Source organism: Microtus oregoni, unplaced genomic scaffold, assembly GCF_018167655.1.
Source record: "Microtus oregoni isolate MIOR12 unplaced genomic scaffold, Mior012 000001F_ref0000356, whole genome shotgun sequence".
NCBI classification, from domain to species: Eukaryota; Metazoa; Chordata; class Mammalia; order Rodentia; family Cricetidae; genus Microtus; species Microtus oregoni.
Window position 1 is genome coordinate 14,996,707 of NW_024543060.1, and position 19,478 is coordinate 15,016,184.

Here is a 19,478-nt window from a genome sequence, read left to right on the forward strand (position 1 = left end):
CATTCCCATCTCAGCTGGACTTGAATTCACGATGCAGTCCAAGCTGGCCTTGAACTTGTGATACTCCTGCCACCAGCATCTTCCCCCATATATACCCTGGAGTTCTCCCCCCCCCCCACCTCATCATACCAGCCCACGATGACTGGCTGACCAGATCTTGCTGCCAGTAATATTCAGGAAAGCTATGAATATTAAAGCAACAAGGGGAAAAAAAAGAGACTGCAACTCAGGTACAGAGAACATTTTATTCATAGCTGTATAAAATTATACTTCAGAATTCTCCTTTTCTAAAAACAAACTTTTACTTGTAATCCTCCAAATGAAAAGGCTACAGTTTTTTAACCTTGTACACACCATGGTCACAATAAACAGTATTTCAGTGGTGGGGAGCGCTGGAGATTGAGCCGAGGACTTCACACTCACCCATAGCCCCAGGCCCTGTTAAATGGTTTTTTTTTTTAAAGCTGTGTTAAAAAAACAAAAAAAAAAAAAACAACCAAACAAAAAGCTCTTCTACAGCAGCATATGGCTCTGTGACTATAGTCTGTAGCCTCAGGATGGTATCAGAACCCAAGGAAACTAATATCCTGAGATAGAAAACTAGACACTGTTGATGCTTCAGAAGCCATTTCTCTCAATGTTAATTCCCCCTCATAGGTCTGATTCATTGGAGAGGCTTTTCTAGAAATGCCTGTAATACCATGAGACAGTGCTAGTCATGTGGGCCATAGGAGCTGTGCCCGCCCGCAATCATTACTGGCCTGCACAAAAACCAAAAGGTAACATTGAATGATGTATGTAACTCTGAAACAAGGGTCAGCTGCACACACATCTCACTGTTAACAAAGGATGATTAAATATTAAAGCGGTAAATGTGTTGTTACACCTGAACATTAAAAACTCTACATAGACTATGTCCCTCAGCCCCCAAGCAGGGCTGAGTTTTCTGTGCTGAGGCTCGTCTCAAAGTCTTACCTTGGGTTGGGATACTCTCTCTCTCCTTCCCCCACTACCCAAACCAACAGTGCCACCATCTGCTCACCAGCAACGTGGCCACTGTTTGAGGCTTGTCATCTGCCCCAGCTGAGAAGCTGGAGAGCTGGACGGCCACGTCAGGGGTGAGCATCAGTGTCCTCCCCTTGCACCTCGTGCTGTGCTTTGCTTCATCTTTGCATTACAAAAGGCACCACGGCCCTATGAGACTTGGCCAAAACATGTAGGGTATTTATTAGAAAAGTCCATTATCAGAGAATTCCAACGGCCAGGAGAATGGGTCCAAACAGGCCTTCTGCAGTTTGGAGGAGAGGGGAAGACACGTGGAACACCTTTCTGTAACGATCACACAGTATTAAATTGGGATTTGTGTCTCCATGTGGCTAAACCACCCTGGAAATGGCTCACACATTGCTGCAATTATCACCTGGGCGACAGAAAAGAGCCCTGGCTCATCCGTGAGGCAGTACAGCTGGTGGCCTGTCCCTCATGCTGGGGCCACAGGAAACACAAGCACATTATAAAGATTCCTATCCCCTTCCATTGAGAAAGCAAGGCCAGTGAATGTCAGATAGGATTATTTTTTACTTTTTTAAGATGTGTCTTTACAAGTATGTGTCTCTGTGTGGAGTTGCGTACTTGAGTACAGGTGACTGCAGAGGCCATGAGGGGAGTCAGACCCCCAGAGCTGGAGTTACAGGGGCTGAGGACCACTGGGTGTGGGTGCTGGGAACTGAACTCAGGTCATCTGGATGAGCACTGCACGCTCTTAACTTTGGAGCTATCTCTCCAGACCAGCATCTCCCTTTAAAAAAGATTTATTTCTAGTATTTTAACTTCAAAAAGTACCAAATTTCACAAAATATGTTAGGTTTTCTCATAGCTAAAAACCATTTTTCCCTCTCATTGGGGAGAAAAAAAATCACAAAATTAAACAGACAGACTAAATACTCCTTTTTCTTGGATTTTTAAGACAGGGTCTCTACATAGTCCTGGCTCTCCTGGAACTTGCTCTGTAGGCCATGCTGGCTGGAGCTCACAGAGCTCTGCCCGCCTTTGCCCCGAGTGCTGGGCATGCACCACCACACCCAGTCAAAACTAACACTCCCATGTAAAAGTTTTATGTGCAGAAATTACCACTGCCTTTAGTCAAAGATAGGTCTAACTCTCTGCAGACAACAAGCCTCTCCAGCTCGCTCAGAATAACTCAGGTTCTTAAAAGCAGTAGTCCTTGGCTAGGCTGCTTACACCAGCACAGAAAATGTGACCCGATGAAGAAATACTTTATACTGTAATCTCAACAGTTTGCCCAGTTTCTATAAAGTTCACATGAATCGGGAATCAGAATGCTTTTCCATTAAAACTATATGTTTCATTGGAACTAGAAAACCTGCAAGAAGTGCATAGAATTCAAATTAAGGTTTTCTCTCCCTATGTAGGAGTTTCTTTAACAGTTTAAGAAGCATTGATTAAAGCACTAAAACATACATTACTCCCACTAGTGTGGTTCTGGGTACAGATTTCCCATTTTCAGTCATTATTTGGTTAATTAAAAAAAGCTATCTAGGATTTATAGTAAACCAGCTACAAAGTGTTCTTTCTGTACAGATATGAATCCAGCCATCCATGAGAAGTTCCAGGATGCAGCCAGCCTTGGTGAGACCATGAAGACAAGCGTCCTAGACCTTATGTGGATGACAATGGGTGAGTATAATGTCCTTTAGATTGCCTCCCTAAAAATATTTACTTGTGTTTAAAAAAAATCACAAGAATATTTGCTTAACATGAGATAATCCAAACAGCCTTCTTTACCTTAAAAACCAATAAAAACAACTTATCAGACAGTAAATAAAAACTCCTAGGCATCAAACACGCCAAGGCAGGAAGAACAAAACCCCATGCCATGTATTTTCAAGCAGGTGTGCATTTACTCTAGGTGAAGTTTGGAGGATAAAGCAAGCAACTTAAAATTCATGGATTTGCAAAGACCTGACACATTGGTGCAGGTTAAATATATTTGAGAAAAAAGCCCAGGCTGTGGTAGAGATTCAGTGTACAGTCCCAGTCAGAACTAAGAACATGTAAAACACCATAAAACACTGGGGACTGGAGTGTTGTGGGAATGGACTCAAAATAATTTTATGATGAAAAGCCACAAGCATCCAAAATATTCTATTCTATATAAGAAACATTGGTGATCTGTCCCCATAGTACTTTAAAGGACACACAGAACAGGACAAATTGTATGTTTTTAACAAATAAAATAATGGTGGACAGGCAGATATGACATAGGCAATCCCTCTGAGGTAACAATTAAGTGAGCTGGAAACATTTTAAAGTTTATATTGTTCTCTAAAATCACATCTCAATATTGAGTCCATTTTATACTGCTAAAAGTCATGGGGGGCTTAGTTCACAAGTCCTCAGTTCTTACACAGCTCCTTACACAAGCAGGAACCACAGCGCTCATCAGATGGGCTCATAGGTAAATGTGCACCAGATGGAAAAACTTAGCGAGGCCTTCTGAAGCAATGACTCTTTGCTAATTGTGAACTTGTTCAACGAACAGGGCCTGGTGGCACTTGCCTTTAATCCCAGTGCTTGGGAGGCAGAGGCGGGTGAATATCTGTGAGTTTGAGGCCAGTATGTTGGCATACACAGCGAGTTCCAGGCCAGCCAAGACTACACAGTGTGACCCTGTCTCAAAAAACAAACAAGCAAGTGAACAAACGCACACAGAGATAATACCAGAATCCCTTTCTTTCTTTCCAGTGGAGCACACGACCCTTCAAGTTGCACACCACACTCTGAGAAGTTCCATTTCTCTTCATTGGAACCCTCAGCTTTTCCAATAGCAATGTCCCGTTAGGTCACTGTGAAGACAAAGCTATTTTTTCCAGTTAACCACATTTTACCCCGAAATTTTCAAAAGTCACAGTTTAAAAAATCGCAGACCCTTTATTACAAAAGGAAGTGTTTGTGCACATAATTACTGTAGAGAAAGGATATTCCGAGGGGGTCAGATCGGTCAGCGTGGGTGTACCTCACTGAAGTACACTTATTATAAAAACATGTTACCTTTGCCATGTGAAAACCGGGTATTTAGTTCTCTGGATTTCTTTATCAGGGCTTTTTTCTGAGCCTCATCAAACCGATTAACCTTGAGGTCTTTATCCCGGTCAAATGGTATCCTCTCTTGGTGTTTGTTTTTATCCTCTGCAGCCTTATTCTTTAACTTCTTATGATGGATGTCCATGAGGGATTCTGATCGCTTTGACTCCTAGGGAAGCAGGAGAATGGAAGAAAGGTTATAGACAGTCTACATCCAGGAAGCAGGCTGGGCCAATGTGAACGAGACATGCTTGCAAACACTGATGGGGGTTTCTGGATCCAAGATAGCATCTCTGCAGAAAACGTACAGCTGTGGTAGATACAATTCAGAAGGAACAGAGACGTCTACTAGCTACACGGCGAAAGAGCAAGAAAGGAAGGAAACACAGTCATGGTTACTTAAGCCCCAACAGGAATATGAACCAAGAACTGGGGTGTGAAAGAATGGGCAATTTTATTAATACAGTTTCTGTGTGATTATTTTGGGGGTGAGCAGTTGGGAACCAATAATCGGCCTCTGTCCAACACACATCATCTGTAATGAGATCTGGTGCTCTCTTCTGGCATGTAGGTACTCATGCAGACAGAACACTATGCATAATAAATACATCTTAAAAAAGAAAATATTTTTTCTTCTATATATCTTTCCACCAAACACTCCAAATTTGTTTATAATTTTAAAAGTTATATACTAAGGATCTCTACGAGTAAACAGGACTCTTGCTTTCTGTTCAAGGTGCCCCTTAGTAATTAAACTTCATATCTATTTTTTGAGATAAGGTCTCAAGTAGCCTTGACGGGTTCGGAACTCTCTCTGTAGATCAGGCTGGCTTCAAACTCACAGAGATTCACTTGCCTCTACTTCCCAAGTACTGGGATTAAAGGTGTGCCCTACCACACCCAGCAGAAATTAAACTTTTTTCTTTCTCTCTCTTTTTTAATTTTTATTTATTTATTTTATTTTATTGAGATAGGGTTTCTCTATGTATCCCTGGCTGCCCTAGAACTCTCTCTGTATATCAAGCTAATCTTAAACTCACAGAGACCTGCTTGCCTCCCAAGCACTGAGATTGAAGGTGTGAGCCACCACGACCAGCAGAAATTAAACTCTTGATATAAAACTTAGTGGATAAGAACTACAAGTTCAAAACAACTTATCAATATACAGAGGGGTATATACAATTGTTCACCAACAGTGGTCTGCAGTGTCTAAAGTGAAAGGAGGGTGTAGAAAGAGAGAGAAAAGGACCCCACGATGGCCACCGGAGAGAGCTGCTGGTCTGGTTCAAACTGATCCTGGTGGATGACAGTGGCGCTGGGGGGAGGACATTTCTGAAGAGCCACTCGATGAGCGAGCTCGAGATGAAGGATGTAGACACCTGAGGTGTGGAGCTGCACCCGTTTGTGCTCACTGAATTCAAGGACCCACCGCATTCAAGGTGTAGGACACAGTCGTCCAGGAGAAGTTTGGGGGCCTATGCGACGGCTACTACATCCAAAGTCAGCGTGCCCTTATAATGTTTGACGTAACATCAGAAGTTACTTACAAGAATGTACCTAACTGGCACAGTCATCTGGTGTGTGTGTGTGAAAACATCCCCATTGTACTGTGCGCCGACAAAGTGGATATTAAGAAAGGAAAGTGACGACAAAAATCTCTATTTTCAGTACTATGACATTTCTGTCGAAAATAATTACAACTTTGAGAAATCTTTCTCTGGCTTGCCAGAAAGCTCACTGGAGATCCTGACTGGGAGTTTGTTACGACACTTACTCTCACCCCACCTGAGCTGGTCATGGACCCAGCTTTGGCAGCACAATATGATGTGGCATGACTTGGGTTGTTCACACAACCGCCCTCCTGGATGAGGATGCTGACCTGAGAAGCAGGTGAAGCTGGGGCCCTGCATCAGAAGCCTAGTGTTACAGACAACTTCCTGTGACGTCCGTGGTGAAGTGTGGGCGTCACCTCGGTTAGCTAAGCAGATCACGGACTTCACTGGGATGCTGAGGGCGATGACGGGACTTCGGAGCTAATGTGGCAGCTGAAACATTCCTTCCTTTTTTTGGACTTGCATAGTATTTGCAAATTTAGCTGTTGGGAACACAGTTGTTTCCTTCCTGAAGATCGAAGAGAAGACTCTATGCAGCACATCACAATACTCAGTGCTCAGGTCTTGTCTGCTATGTCATCCTCATTCTTTTCGGTTAGAATCAGAATAAAGTAGAAATCAAATACGTGAGGGAGAGAAAGAGAAACAAGAAAAATAAACAGCAGAACTACGCCCAGTGGCGGATGCACCTTTAATCCCAGAGTCGGGAGGCAGGGGCAGGTGGATCACTGTATGAGGCCAGCCTGGTCTACAGAGCAAGTTCCAGGACAGCCTGGGCTACACAGAGAAACCCTGTCTTGAAAAAAACAAAAATAACCAAACAGAACCAAAAACCTAAAAGATAGAAAAATATAAGACCAGTGAACTCCGGAGTGAAAGAGGCTCAGAAGGCAGCCTGGGCGGTGGAGTGAAGAAGTCTCAGCAGAGAACCAAGTGTAAAAAAAGGGAGGAAAAGCGAGAGGAGGAGAGTATCCAAATCTTCATGCACTTTATTTTCTTACTCACATTGTATGAGGATACTTGCTCAGCCAGTCTCTTATCCCTTCCTGACAAAATATTTTCTTCATCTTTCTTATTGAATGACTTCCTTGCTTCTTGTATTTCCTGAAGAATAAACATAATAATATCACTTAAAATAGAATTACAAAGAAATACTATTAATTTTACTTAGATTAAATGACAAGAAACTGAACTAAAGCCAGCCTGGTTGAATTCCTCCCAGTCAGAAACAGCTGCATAGTTGAGAAAGATCAGTTAGTGCAGGCGCCTGTGACTTTCCTGAGAAAGAGGACAGAGGGATGAAAAGCAAACCCTCCCAGCCACCCAACTGGAAGAGTTTTAACTAAAAACCACAAAATGTAGGAAAATAACACATGAGAAATCTTCCACTGTCTGTTTCCAAAAACAGTAAAAGGAGAAACAAAAGTGTGTACATATTGACCAAAAAAGGGAGAAAGAAGGGAAAAGAAAGAAAAGGACACCGCCAGCACGCAATGATGGTATGAGTGTCAACGCAGAAAAACCCGGGAAACCTGCCAGAATTGGAACGAACAGAAGCAAGAACAGCAAAGGGGTGTGACGTGACGTCAAAGAGAGGTGTACCCCAACAGAAACAAAATAAAACAAACATTCCATTACACACACACACGCACACGCAGGCACACGCACAAACGCACTCCTTAAGACTGCCCTGCAGTGAAGGGTTACAGTTATCTCTAGAGAACATACCAGAAGGAGGAAGCTACACAAACATGACTAGACACCATTATTCTGAAGTCATTATTTCAAAATTGCTTTTGCTTCTGAAAACCTCACATAATTTCCAGCATCCTCATGGAGGCTCACACATGTCTGTAAATCTAGTTCCAGGGAATCCAATGTCCTCTTCTGGCCTCTGTGGGCATCAGGCATGCATGTGGTACACAGACATACAATTAGGCAAAATACTCATACACATTAAAAAAAACAATAAAACAAAAACTTTTAAAAATTATCAGTGGAGAGAAGTGGACAGCGCATGGCTGTAATCCCAGGACTGGGCAACTAAGGCAAGAAGATAGCTGAGTCACGGCTAGCCTGAGCTAGAGCAAAACTTTGTCTCAACAAAAACAAAACAGCACTTCAGAACCCTAGCCTCTAGATTACTTAGGTTTGACAGCATGTGCTGTCTTTTTCCTTCTCCTGTGCATACTGGATTGTTTTAATCCTGGCACTCGGGTTGCAGAGGCAGGTGAATCTCAGAGTTAAAGGCCAGCCTGGTCTACAGAGTGAGTTCCAGGACAGCTAGGGCTACACAGAGAAACCCTGTCTCAAAAAACAAAACAAAACAAACAATGTCTTACATTTTAATTTTGTGGGGGAGTGGGGGAACACATGCCATGGTGTGCACATGGAAGTCAGAGGACAACTTGGGTCTAATTAACAGCTCCTAAAACACTTGCAAAGACAAAGTGAGAAACAGCAGCCAGTGACAGTCAAGGTCAATGGCTTAAGTCAGAGAGGGATGTTGGGGGGTGGGGATGGAGGGTGGAGGCAGTGGGGGGAGTTGACTAACCCTAGCAGCACATAAACAGCACAGTTCTGTGGTTGGACCAGGGAACATGCATAAAACATGTGGGCTATCCATTACCTTCATGATAGCCCAGAGAACTAACCAATCTCACAGCAATTACTCAGTCCCTGTCCAATCTTTGCCACAGACCTTTAAAACCTGAGAGAAGTTCTTGGAAACCCCTACCATGCCCAAGAGTTCCAATTTTCTTTAATTTCATACTTTTCCTCAATTTCTCACATCTCTGTAATCCTCTTGAATAAAGCTTGTTCCCTCTCGCATAATGCTACGAGTATGTTGTTTTCAATCCTCACTAGTGTCGGACAACCAACTCAGAGTCACCCAAGTCCTTGGGTTATGTACAACTGTCCTGTTGTCCTCAAAACCCTACATCATCGGTACCCTGCAATAATTTCACCTTCCATCTTAGCAAGTTCAAGCCAAACTAGACAGTATACCTGAACAAAATATAAGAAAAAGAAAAAAAAAAAAACCCGCTGTTACCTTAGCTTTCCTTTCCCGGTCAGCTGGGGTGTCTGTCCAGACCGATCGGTCTCCGGATCTGTCATCAGCTCTTCTCTTAAAGGTTCTTGGCCCCAGACCAAAGTCTTTCATTTCTGGAGGAAGCTCAGTCATCCACGACTCTCTTGTGACTGGTTTCGAGGAATCCTGTATGAGAAATAAGCTGAAAACAAAGCAGCAGCTGTGCGTGGTGGCACACGCCTTTAGTTCCAGCTCTGGGGAGACAGAGGCAAGCAGATGTCTGTGTGTTCAAGGCTAGTGAGTTCTAGGCTAGTCAGGGCTACAAAGTGAAACACTGTCTTAAAACGAGACAAAACTACACACACACACACACACACACACACCCCTATATATAAATGTACACATTCTATGCTACTTCCTAAGAGAAGAGTGTTGTCTCAGGGGTTAAGAGCACTTGTTGCTTTTGCAGAGGACACAGGTTCAGTTCCCAGCACCCACGTAGTGGCTCACCACCATCTGTAACTCCAGGTCCAGGGGATCTGACTCCTTCTTCTAGCCTCCTCAGACACCAGGCATGGACACATCAAATAAACCAGTAAAGAAAAGCTTTGAAAACTTACATCATCTCCTTTGGTCAATTTTTCCTTCATTCTTTGGGCCCTTTTTTCAAACTCTGTTGTCACGCTATAGTTAACTGGTCCTTTAGCAGGCATTGGTCCAACAATATCCTCATCCTCACTGCTTTCTGCTTCCTTTTAAGACAAGACAGTATCTTTGTAAGAAGATACCAATAAGTTACAGGCAATGATCTTAAATTACTTGAAATTTAGCTGAAATGGATTATGCATACACAATAAATCAAAAAAAAAATCTATTGCTAGCCCAGCAGTGAACAGTGAGCTTTCTCTTGGCTTCCTGGAAGACGACAGCTGCATAGCATGTGGACTGTCCCGGTTCCCTTCCTATGTTATCGTAGACCTCACTATATCTTCCTATTCATACGTCCCCCTGCTGTGTTGCTGGTGGGAATCCAGGCTCTGTACATGTTAGGCAAGGACTCTACCACTGAGTCTCATCTCCAGGATTTCAACTCTCTTCTTGATGGACAGAGATCTGGCCTTAGAATTCTTTTCAACATAGTGTTCCTGGTATGTATTACCAATAGGTCAGAAATGACACATTTCAAACCAATTTTCTTCTCTGTACATAAAAAGCTCTTTGGAATACAGCAAGTGAATCAGGATATTACTACCAGCTTTTATGAAACAAGTACTGTATTCACAGCTCCCAGAGCACTGACCCAGATGCACTGATTCAGTCCCAGCATGGTCCACTTACTGCAGAGACAAAACAGTGCTGGTAAAGGCCACCTCTTATTCCCTAAGTCTAAACTGTTGTAGATTTAACGTTCTTCGACTGAGCGACCCATCCCCTCTGCCTTGTCTTCAGCACCAGAGACTTCCTTTCCTATGTCTTGTACTCTGTTGGTGAGGCCTGTGAGGCTTTTGCTTGACACCCTAAATTTTTCATTTCCAATTTTATTTCTGTTTGGGTTTTCTTTGTAATGATTCCATTTCTTTGTTAAATTCTACTTTCTTGACTTGAATATTTTTCAATATCTCATTCAGCTGTTTGTATTTGCAGACTTCACTGAGGCATTTATTCATACCCTCTTTACTGTCCTCGACCATATCCACAGTTGCTGTCCTAAGGGCCTTGCCTCCAACTTTAGCTATACTGCATTTTTCAGGACTACTGCAAAGGGTTACTGGCTTCTGGTGGAGGTAATGTCTTGGCTGTTCACAGCTGTGCTCCTGTACAAGACCTAGGCATCCAAGCTGTGATGTATGAGGTTTTTCTTGATGTCCACATCAGGCATTGTCTTTGCTGGGTGGGTTTTCTGTTCTCTGGCTGCTGTTGCCCTTTCTGGATCCTAGGCAACTGTGGTGGCTGCGGGGTCCCTGGTAGACAGAGCTTCTGCAGGTTGATGGGTTAGGAGGGAAGACGGAGAAGGGCTGTGGTAAAGACCTGGTGGCAGGGGTGGGGGGGTAGGGGTGGGGTCCACACCAAGAGGCAGAGTCCCCAGGGAATGCGGGTGGTGGACAGAGAGGCTCCTGCAGGCAGGCTGCTACAGGACCATGAGCAAGTCTGGAAAGATCCTTGTGGAGGAGAGGAAGGACAGTGAAAATCACCCCAGCCCCAATCCATGTGGCTCCAATGGAAGGTGCTTTGGCTGACAAAAGGATGGAGATAGGTTGGACCTGCATCTTGTTCTGCATCGTATTGATGGTCCCAGGTACAACTATGGATAGATGCTGTAGTATCCCAAGGCTTATAGTTTGTCCTTGTCCTCAGTAGATTTATTACAGTGATTAACAGCACGCTTGCCGTTTGGTTATGACAGCTTCTACACCTTAGTTTATTTCTTAGCTCACTGGATAAGGAGTTCATTTATGCCCCTTTCGTTTCCCCTTTAGCCACTCAACAGTACCTTCTATCTGGGGCTGTTCTTTTTACACTCACACAAGTGCAATTAAATAATTTTGAATACGTCTATTAAGAAGATAGGGAACTTACTTCAAGTTTTATAACTAGTACCTAAGAATAACCCTTACAGGACCAGTGTTTTCTGTACTCTCACGAGAGCCTTTCCATTCTCTTCTTGAATTCATCCACTGCTGACGGAACCTTAAGTGTTGACAGCTTACCTCTACAACAGTAAACTGTGCTGCCACAAGCATCTCCATAGATAAAAAATAACGATTAGTGTGTCCGTGTGTATGTGTGTGTGTGTGTGTGTACATGTGTGCCAGTGAGCGTGTAGAAGTCATAGGACAACGCCATGGAGCCATTTCTCCCCTTCCATCTTTACAAGTGTTTCAGGAATGGAACTCAGGTTGCCAGGTTTGTGCAGCAAGCACCTTTACACACTGAGCCAGCTCACCAGCGCGCAAACATTATCTTAAGTGTAACTGTAATTTTCTATAGACACAAACCTTTGTGGTATAAGGTAAGCAAATACAAAATATATGATAGACTTTTAAAAATAGATGTATTTTTATTTATGTGTATGTGTGTGTTTCATTTTATGTATATTCCACATATATGTGGATGCACACAGAGGACAAAAGATTGTACTGGATCCCCTAGAGGTAGAGTTACGCCCAGTGTAGGTGCTGGGAACTGAACTTGGGTCCTCTGGAACAGCAGCAAATATTCTTAACTGCTGAGCTATTTCTCCAGCTCCTACAATAACTTTTAAAGTTTTAAGAATTATTAGTGTCTGTGGCCAGGAATGGTGGCACATGTATTTAATCTAAGCACTTGAGAAGCAGAGGCAGGTGGATCTCTGTGAGTTTGAGGGCAGCTTAGTCTACACAGTCAGTTTCAAGATAGCCAGGATTATGAAGGGACCATGCCTTAAACTAACTAACCAACTAACTAACAAAAATCCAATTTAAAAAAGCCTCAATAAAACAACAAAACAAAAAAAATCCAACAAACAAATAAAAATATTAGTGTTTGATGGCAGGATACGCTAGTACTATTTTAACATCTATCTAATAAGATAGTTTTCATGAAGGTAAAATTTCATCACATCTTGCTAGGTATTTTTAGAAACAAAGATCACCTTTGATGTTGAGAGACATGAACTGGATGGAGGATGAGAGAAGCAATAAGAAATAACACACTTAATTGAAAATCAGAATCATAAGCTCAAATCTAACCTGGGACAGTACAAAACTGTGACGCCCTGGGTGACTTATTTATAGTGTCTTCACGGGTTTATTATCTCAAGACAGGAGACCAAGGCAGAGAGTAGGGCCGGCAGGGCCCTGGGCAAAGGTGGCAAAACGAGTGTATGACAGAAATCAGTTGGCCGAGAGGAGATTAACGCTTCCCCACCTGAGGGAATCTGGAAAGCAACACACAAGCAGAGCGCCCCCAAGTGTCTGCGGGTGGGCTTGACTCATGCTCTGGTGGAGATGCAAGCTTGAGGGTATGGGAAGCATCAGCTCTATGCAGAATTACTCGAACAGACAGCACACAGAGCATGCCTGTCTACACAAGTAAGCCAGAGTCTACACCGTGAGATGCAGAAGCCCACCTCTGTTCAGCAGATCCATGAGAGCAGCTGACTGTTCTCTTGGTTGGTAGTGATCTTTACTTATCAAACCTGTTTCTGACACAAACTGTATCAATGCTCAGTCCCCTGTCTGTGGACACAAGAACCTGGAACTCCTCTGGGCATGCCCACTGAGCTCCAGGATCTGTGACAGCAACCTTACTTAAAATCTCAATAGAAATGATGCACCTGCTAGGGCCCTGCCTCAGCCTTGCCCTGTGATCTTAGGCATGTAATTTAAATTTCCTAAGCCCTGGCAGTCTCTTCTTTTATTCCAGGGTGGTGGTGGTCATGGTAACAGTTCCTACCAGTAATTACTCTGCATCATTTGCCTTCTTTGGAATCACGAAACTGGGGCCTTTTCTAAGTCTTAGAGGGAAAAGCTGGATAATTCAGAGCCATTCATTTGGTCTCACAGTATTAACCTGGCAGGCTTACACACACACACAGACACCTAATACAACTGTAGCCAAACAAACGTGAATAGAGAGTCTGTGGAAACCTTCTGGAGAGGTTTTCGTTCCTCTGTTGGAGGTGAAAGCATCCATCCATTTCCAGGTCTGGACACTGGGAACTGCATGTAAATCTGAAGACTTTTCCAGGGATAAGAGGTATAAAGAAAGCATTCAAGCTGGGCGGTGGTAGTACACATCCTTAACCCAGTGCTAGGGAGGCAGAGGCAGGAGGATCTCTTGAGTTCAAGGCTGAAGGGGGATTAGCATGCCTAAGAAGACAGAGCAGAAAGACGGAGAACTGGAGACTGTGCCGCTAACTTAACCAACCTCATGTTTGTTATACATTTTATTGTTTAAACAAAAACTTTCCAAACCTCTGAGTTGAAGGATGATGACACTTGTCCTGGATCCTCTCTGCCTTTGTCACTTTTCTGTGAAGACTTAATGAAACCAGGTGGCAAGGCAGGACCTATGATAGGCCTGAAAATAAAATACACCATTATCATTCTCTCTTGACCCTAAACAGCTGTTTTCAGATAAAAGTTCACGATCATAAGAAAGTCAGCTAATAACAAATGCTGAAATAAGAACTTTTGTAACATTATCTTTACTGGTATTGACAGTTTTTTACTTCATTTTCAGAAAAAATATTTTCATTTATTTATGGGCTCATGTGTGCCACAGTATGCACGTGGAGGGGAGTGCAACCAGGGATCGAACTCAGTTCTCAGGCTGCAGGACAGGTGCCTGACTGCTGTGCCATCAACTAGATACTAAAGCAAAAACTGTCAATCTTTCGACCTGACTATACTCACGAGGGTATTTTCCATCGTGTACTTTGACTTCCACTGTTTGATATGTGTTATCCACTAAAAAATTCCATTGGGCCTTATAATTACAGTCAGAACTTCTTAAGCAGAAAGTGTGCTATTCTAAGGACATCCACAAGAGGTACACACAACAGCTGCCAGCAGTCAGTGGCAAGGCATCACATGAAGTTTTTTTCCCTAAGAATAATTCTTACCAGAACTACACAGATATTAATTTATGAAGATAAAATCTGTGGCATAATCTTAGAAGACAGTAAATACACTGGACCCGTGAGAAGGTTCAGCGGGTAAAGGCTCTTGCTGTGAAGTTGGAGGACCTGAGTTCAATTCTTGGACTCACAGAGCAGAAGGAGAGAACTAACTCCCACAAGTTGTCCTGCTGTGGGATGCTCTTTCTGTACGCTGTGAGTATGTGTTCTTCTCATTGGTGAATAATAAAAGCTGTTTGGCCAATAGCCAAGCAGGACAAGGTTAGGTGAACAATCAAACTGACGACTTGGATGATGAGGGGCAGAGTTAGGGAGATGCCAGCCAGCTGCCAAACAAGGAGAATGTATGGGTTAATTTATTTTATTTTTATTTTTTTATTTTATTTTTGATTTTGGAGACAGGGTTTCTCTGTAGCTTTTTTTGGTTCCTATCCTGGATCTAGCTCTTCTAGACCAGGCTGGCCTCGAACTCACAGAGATCCACCTGCCTCTGCCTCCCGAGTGTGCGTCACCACTGCTCGACCCTGTATGGGTTAATTTAAATGTAAGAGTTAGCTAGTAATAAGCCTGAGCTATTGGCTGAGCATTAATAATTAATATAAGCCTCTGAGTGATTATTTGGAAGTGGTTATGGGACAGGGCGGGACAGAGAGACCTCTGTTTACATTGTCCTGTGACCTCTACATGTGTAGTGGTGTCCTATGTGTCCCACCCCATAAATAAAATGTAATACAAATTTTTAAATATAGTAAATGTAATATAGCCATGCATTCTAAAGTTATAGCAGAGGCTTTTTACTCTAATATATGCTATTATTTGTTTCACACAAGGGTTTTATTGTGCAAAATGTTATTTTCTTTTTTTAAAAATTGAAAATAGATTTTTTCATATAATATATTTTAATTACAGTTCCCTTCCCCCAGTTCCTCTCAGATCCTCCCTACTTCCCTCCTCACCCAAATCTACATCTTTTCTTTCTCTCTCTCGTTAGATAACAAACAGGCATCTGAAAATAAGATAAAACAAACAAACAAACAAACCAAAATAGGACAAAAAAAAGGAGCCAAAGAGAAAGCACAAGAAACACACCCAGAGACTGTGGCACATACAGAAATCTCATTAAAACACAAGATCAGAAATCACTGTATATGAGCAAAAGATCTGTAAGGTAAATAATGTCTAGACAAAGCACCAAAAGGTAATTTTCCAAAAAAAACTTGCCATAGGCTAAATACAAGTTGAGTACAGCTTATCAATAATGCTTGGACCATGAGCATTTCAAATTTCAGAGTCTGAACTACTTACATATGCAAATGAGAAGCCCTGGGGAAAGAGTCTCCAGACTAAATGTGAAAATTCATCTGTGTTTCATATACACCTTCAGCAAACAGCCTAAGGAACTGCATATTATGTGCTAGGTGACGATGATATGCATAACACAAGGTTATGGATACTGAAAAGCAGACTTGGGGTGTCATGCTGGCTGCACTCAAGTCTGGACTGCAGACTTTCGGGTGAGAAGATCCATCTATATATAACGAGCTCTTCTGGAAGGAATGCGATCTCCCTGGGGCCAGTAACTTATCTATAACAGGCTGGCAGAAGGTTTTGCGAGCCACATTCATGTACCTATATCATTTGCAGTACTCTGTAAAGATGTAAGAAGTATTATTTGTCTGTAGAGTATATAAGGTGGCAGCAGGCTATGAAGTCCTACTACTTCAAAGAATAGCTACATGGAAATTAGGAACTGGCACATGAGATCCTCAACTCTGGATATAAAAAGAAACAGCCATCTCTTCTATGTGTTCTGACATGCTGGCAACTGGCATGCCTGTCATATGCAGTATACTGATAAACTGTCATGTGCTGTTTAAGCTCCCTGAGAAGTAGTTCTGGAGGTGGGCCCCATTTCAGGCCCAAGCAAGTTTGTCTTATAGTGTCCCCAACTGTCATGACTGAGTCCAGAAGGAGTGTATATCAGTTGGGTAGAAACTGAACACAGCTTCAGGGTGAATTGTGCCTTCCTACAGCAGAAGACTCTGCTGCTGTTTACCCTGGCATAAAGTGCATATTGTGGGAACAGCTGGCTGGGGGTCTTTCCCAGGAGGGGACATTCTGCCTGCTCCTCTTTGCCCATCAGGGGCCCCAGCCGACTGCTTTCCCCAGAGTTCTCCAGTCACCCGGCTGGATGCTGTGTCTGCTCGCATTCCACCCTATCTGCTGACTTAATCTTCTCTTCTCACTTGCTCCGTACCTGAGAAACTTACTCATTCAAAACTAAAATGATGGCGATCATGGCTCAGTCTCTACATAAAACTATACAGCATAATAAACTTCATAAAACTGGCTGAAGCATTATACATTATCACCTTGGAGGAGAGTCATCCTGCCTCTTAAATCCAGGAGGAAGGGCTGGTCCAAAAAATCCATCATCGTCGTCATCTCTATCTTGATTTCGCCTCTGTTTTCTGAAAGAAAACATTAACTTTACATAGATAAACACTGAAACACATAAATTAACCCTGACAAAGGAAATATATAAACATATATATTTTACATATATATATATATATATATATATATACTTTTTTACAACAATTTTATATTTATACAATAGTTCTTATTCTTTTACTGGAATTTATCTTCAGTTATTTATTTTTCAGGACTAGATCAATGTTCTGGATCTTGTGGAAAATTCAAGATTCCATTAAGTGAAAAAAACAAAGTCTTTTCAGTCCTTTCTCAGTGAGCTGCATGAGTTTGGCTTCTAGTCTCCCTCTCAGAAGCATTGTAAGTTGCCTTTTTCTATCTCCTAATCTTACAGGGGCATCGGAAATCTTATTAACCTGTAAAAAACAAAGGTTCAACTTATCTACCTGACCCTTGGTTAGAAAGGCTAGATTAGAAGGAAATCATGTATTTAAACAGAACATCCATTGCACATCAATTTTAAAAAGAAATTCCATGGGCTTACTTACAATATTTAGTTATTTGAATAATTTGTTAAGGGAAAACATTTTATATATATTAAACCTTATTGGACTGGAGATATAGCTCAGCGGCAGAGAGCTTGCCTAGCCTGCTCAGGCTACAGGTTTGATCCCCTAGCACCATACACATAAATCTTATTAACTCATTAATACATCCATTCATTTTAGGTATCTCCATATCTACACACTACTAGAATAAGTTGGTTTTTATTTTTTATTTTTGGAGACAAGGTCTCACTATGTAGCACCAGCTGGCCTTCAACTCACGTGGATCCCCTGGCTCAGGCTCTGGAGTGCTGGGATTAAAGGCGGGTACCACCATGCCCAATTAAAATAAGTTCCTTTGGAGATGATACAGCTTGTGTGGCGTGCCATATGAGAAGACGTTTTTCCCTGTGCTGCACAAATGCAAACCAAGTTCTCCTAGGAGCTATTGGTTCCAGCCAACCCTGGAGAGGTGTGAGGCCTGCTTTACCTGAGAGACTTACCTGGCAGTTGGACCACTGTCATCTTCTTCAGACTCTTGATTTCCTTCTTCAGACAAAGAACTGCTGTCCTCGTCGCTGTCTGAGGAGTCTGAGCTGCTGCTTCTGTAGTTAGGGGGCAGCGCTGGCCCTGCAACTGCACAAGATTTATATATAATATGTACACACAGTGCATGGCGTCACTCTTGGTAAGAGTCAAAAAACCAGACTCTACTCAAATGTCTGCCACCATTAAAATATGCAAATAGATTGCAGGGAATTTACCCAATATAATTCACTCACACTTTTTTAAACTTAATTGAGTGGAAACTTCTTGATAAAACAAAGAAAAGGAAAAAAACGTTGAGGCAGGATTTCTCTGTGTAGTCCTGGCTGTCCTGGAACTCACTCTGTAGACCAGGCTGGCCTCAAACTCAGAGCTCCACCTGCCTCTGCCTCCCCAAGTGCTGGAATTAAAGGCTTGCTCCACTGCTGGCAATAAAAGGAATTTTAAAAAACAGCTACACTAGAACCGACATCTGGAAGGAAGACTCTGGTGGAAACAGTCTCTGGGTAGCGAGAAAAGGAAACTAGGATTTAAGGAATAGTTGCAATATTCCTTCAGCTTTGTTCTTTCACTCCCAGTCTGCAAATTGGAACAAACATTAACGGCAGAAAAGTATGAAGGAGTGAAAGGCGTTGATGTGCCGTATAGACCGTGCCTATTGCATGATAAGGTTACAAGACATAGTGCCATGGTGGATACTGACATGTCAACAAGTTATTCGAACCGAGTGTGCTAATATCAGTGTAATCGGGCAGAGAAAAACCCCAAAGAAGACGTGACAATGCTCAGGAAGGTAACATTTAACTTCGGATTTGAAGGCTGTGTTGGAGTTGTCAGGCATATAAGAACAACCAGAGGCGCCAAAAGAAGCCGCTTATCGTTGAGGAAGCATAAACTCGGGCCCTGTGAGCCCTGGACTGCGTGTGTAAGATGGAATGATAGAAAGAGAGGCCAGGAAGTCAGGTCGGGGACGAGAGAGCCACGGGATCTTTGGCAAGGATCTTCCAACTCCAAGGGGATAGAGATACTAGGTTCTATTTTGGGATTCATCACTGACTAGCTGTGTGACCTAGGCACCGATTCTCCAGTCGCTGTCACCATTTGTAACATATGTACAGTTGATGGAAGGGTTAAACAGACGACCAGAAGAAGACTGATCAGTTAGTACAAACCTATTCACAGCACAATCTGATTCATATTAATCGCAAATTGGGACTGTATTATCCTTTTAATAATGATCAGGCTCTAAACATCTCTACGTGACCAGTTCGCCCCTCTGGGCTGACCACGCCCACTCCGCCGTGCTCTACAACCCTTCTCATGAGTGCAGGAGTCCGCTGCTGCTTACCCGGGCTCGGGTCCCGCTCCTCGTCCTCAGCTGTCGCATGCACCTTGAAGCCTGGCGGCAGTGCCGGCCCGATCAGGTCCCTAGCCATTCGCTGCGTCGCACAGCCGCTTACTGTCCAAGTCAACCTGACACACGCAGTTTTAACCCAGCCCCGACGGCAGACCAAGCTTTGCAGCCAAGGCCGGAAGTTTTTCCGGCCTCTTCTGATGACGTCACAGCGATCAGCTCATAGGTC

At 42.9% G+C, this 19,478-nt stretch overlaps 1 protein-coding gene across 1 annotated transcript; it reads right to left on the reverse strand.

Moving 5' to 3' along the window:
* Positions 1–236: 236 nt before the first annotated feature.
* Positions 237–19,453, reverse strand: Gpalpp1 (GPALPP motifs containing 1). Its single transcript, XM_041668727.1, has 8 exons — positions 19,244–19,453; positions 17,853–17,985; positions 16,744–16,842; positions 13,707–13,812; positions 9,372–9,503; positions 8,773–8,937; positions 6,723–6,821; positions 237–4,273 (listed from the first exon to the last, which is right to left on the reverse strand). Exons 1-8 carry the CDS (start codon positions 19,329–19,331, stop codon positions 4,055–4,057), a joined length of 1,041 nt encoding a protein of 346 aa, XP_041524661.1. The 5' UTR covers positions 19,332–19,453; the 3' UTR covers positions 237–4,054.
* Positions 19,454–19,478: the final 25 nt, after the last annotated feature.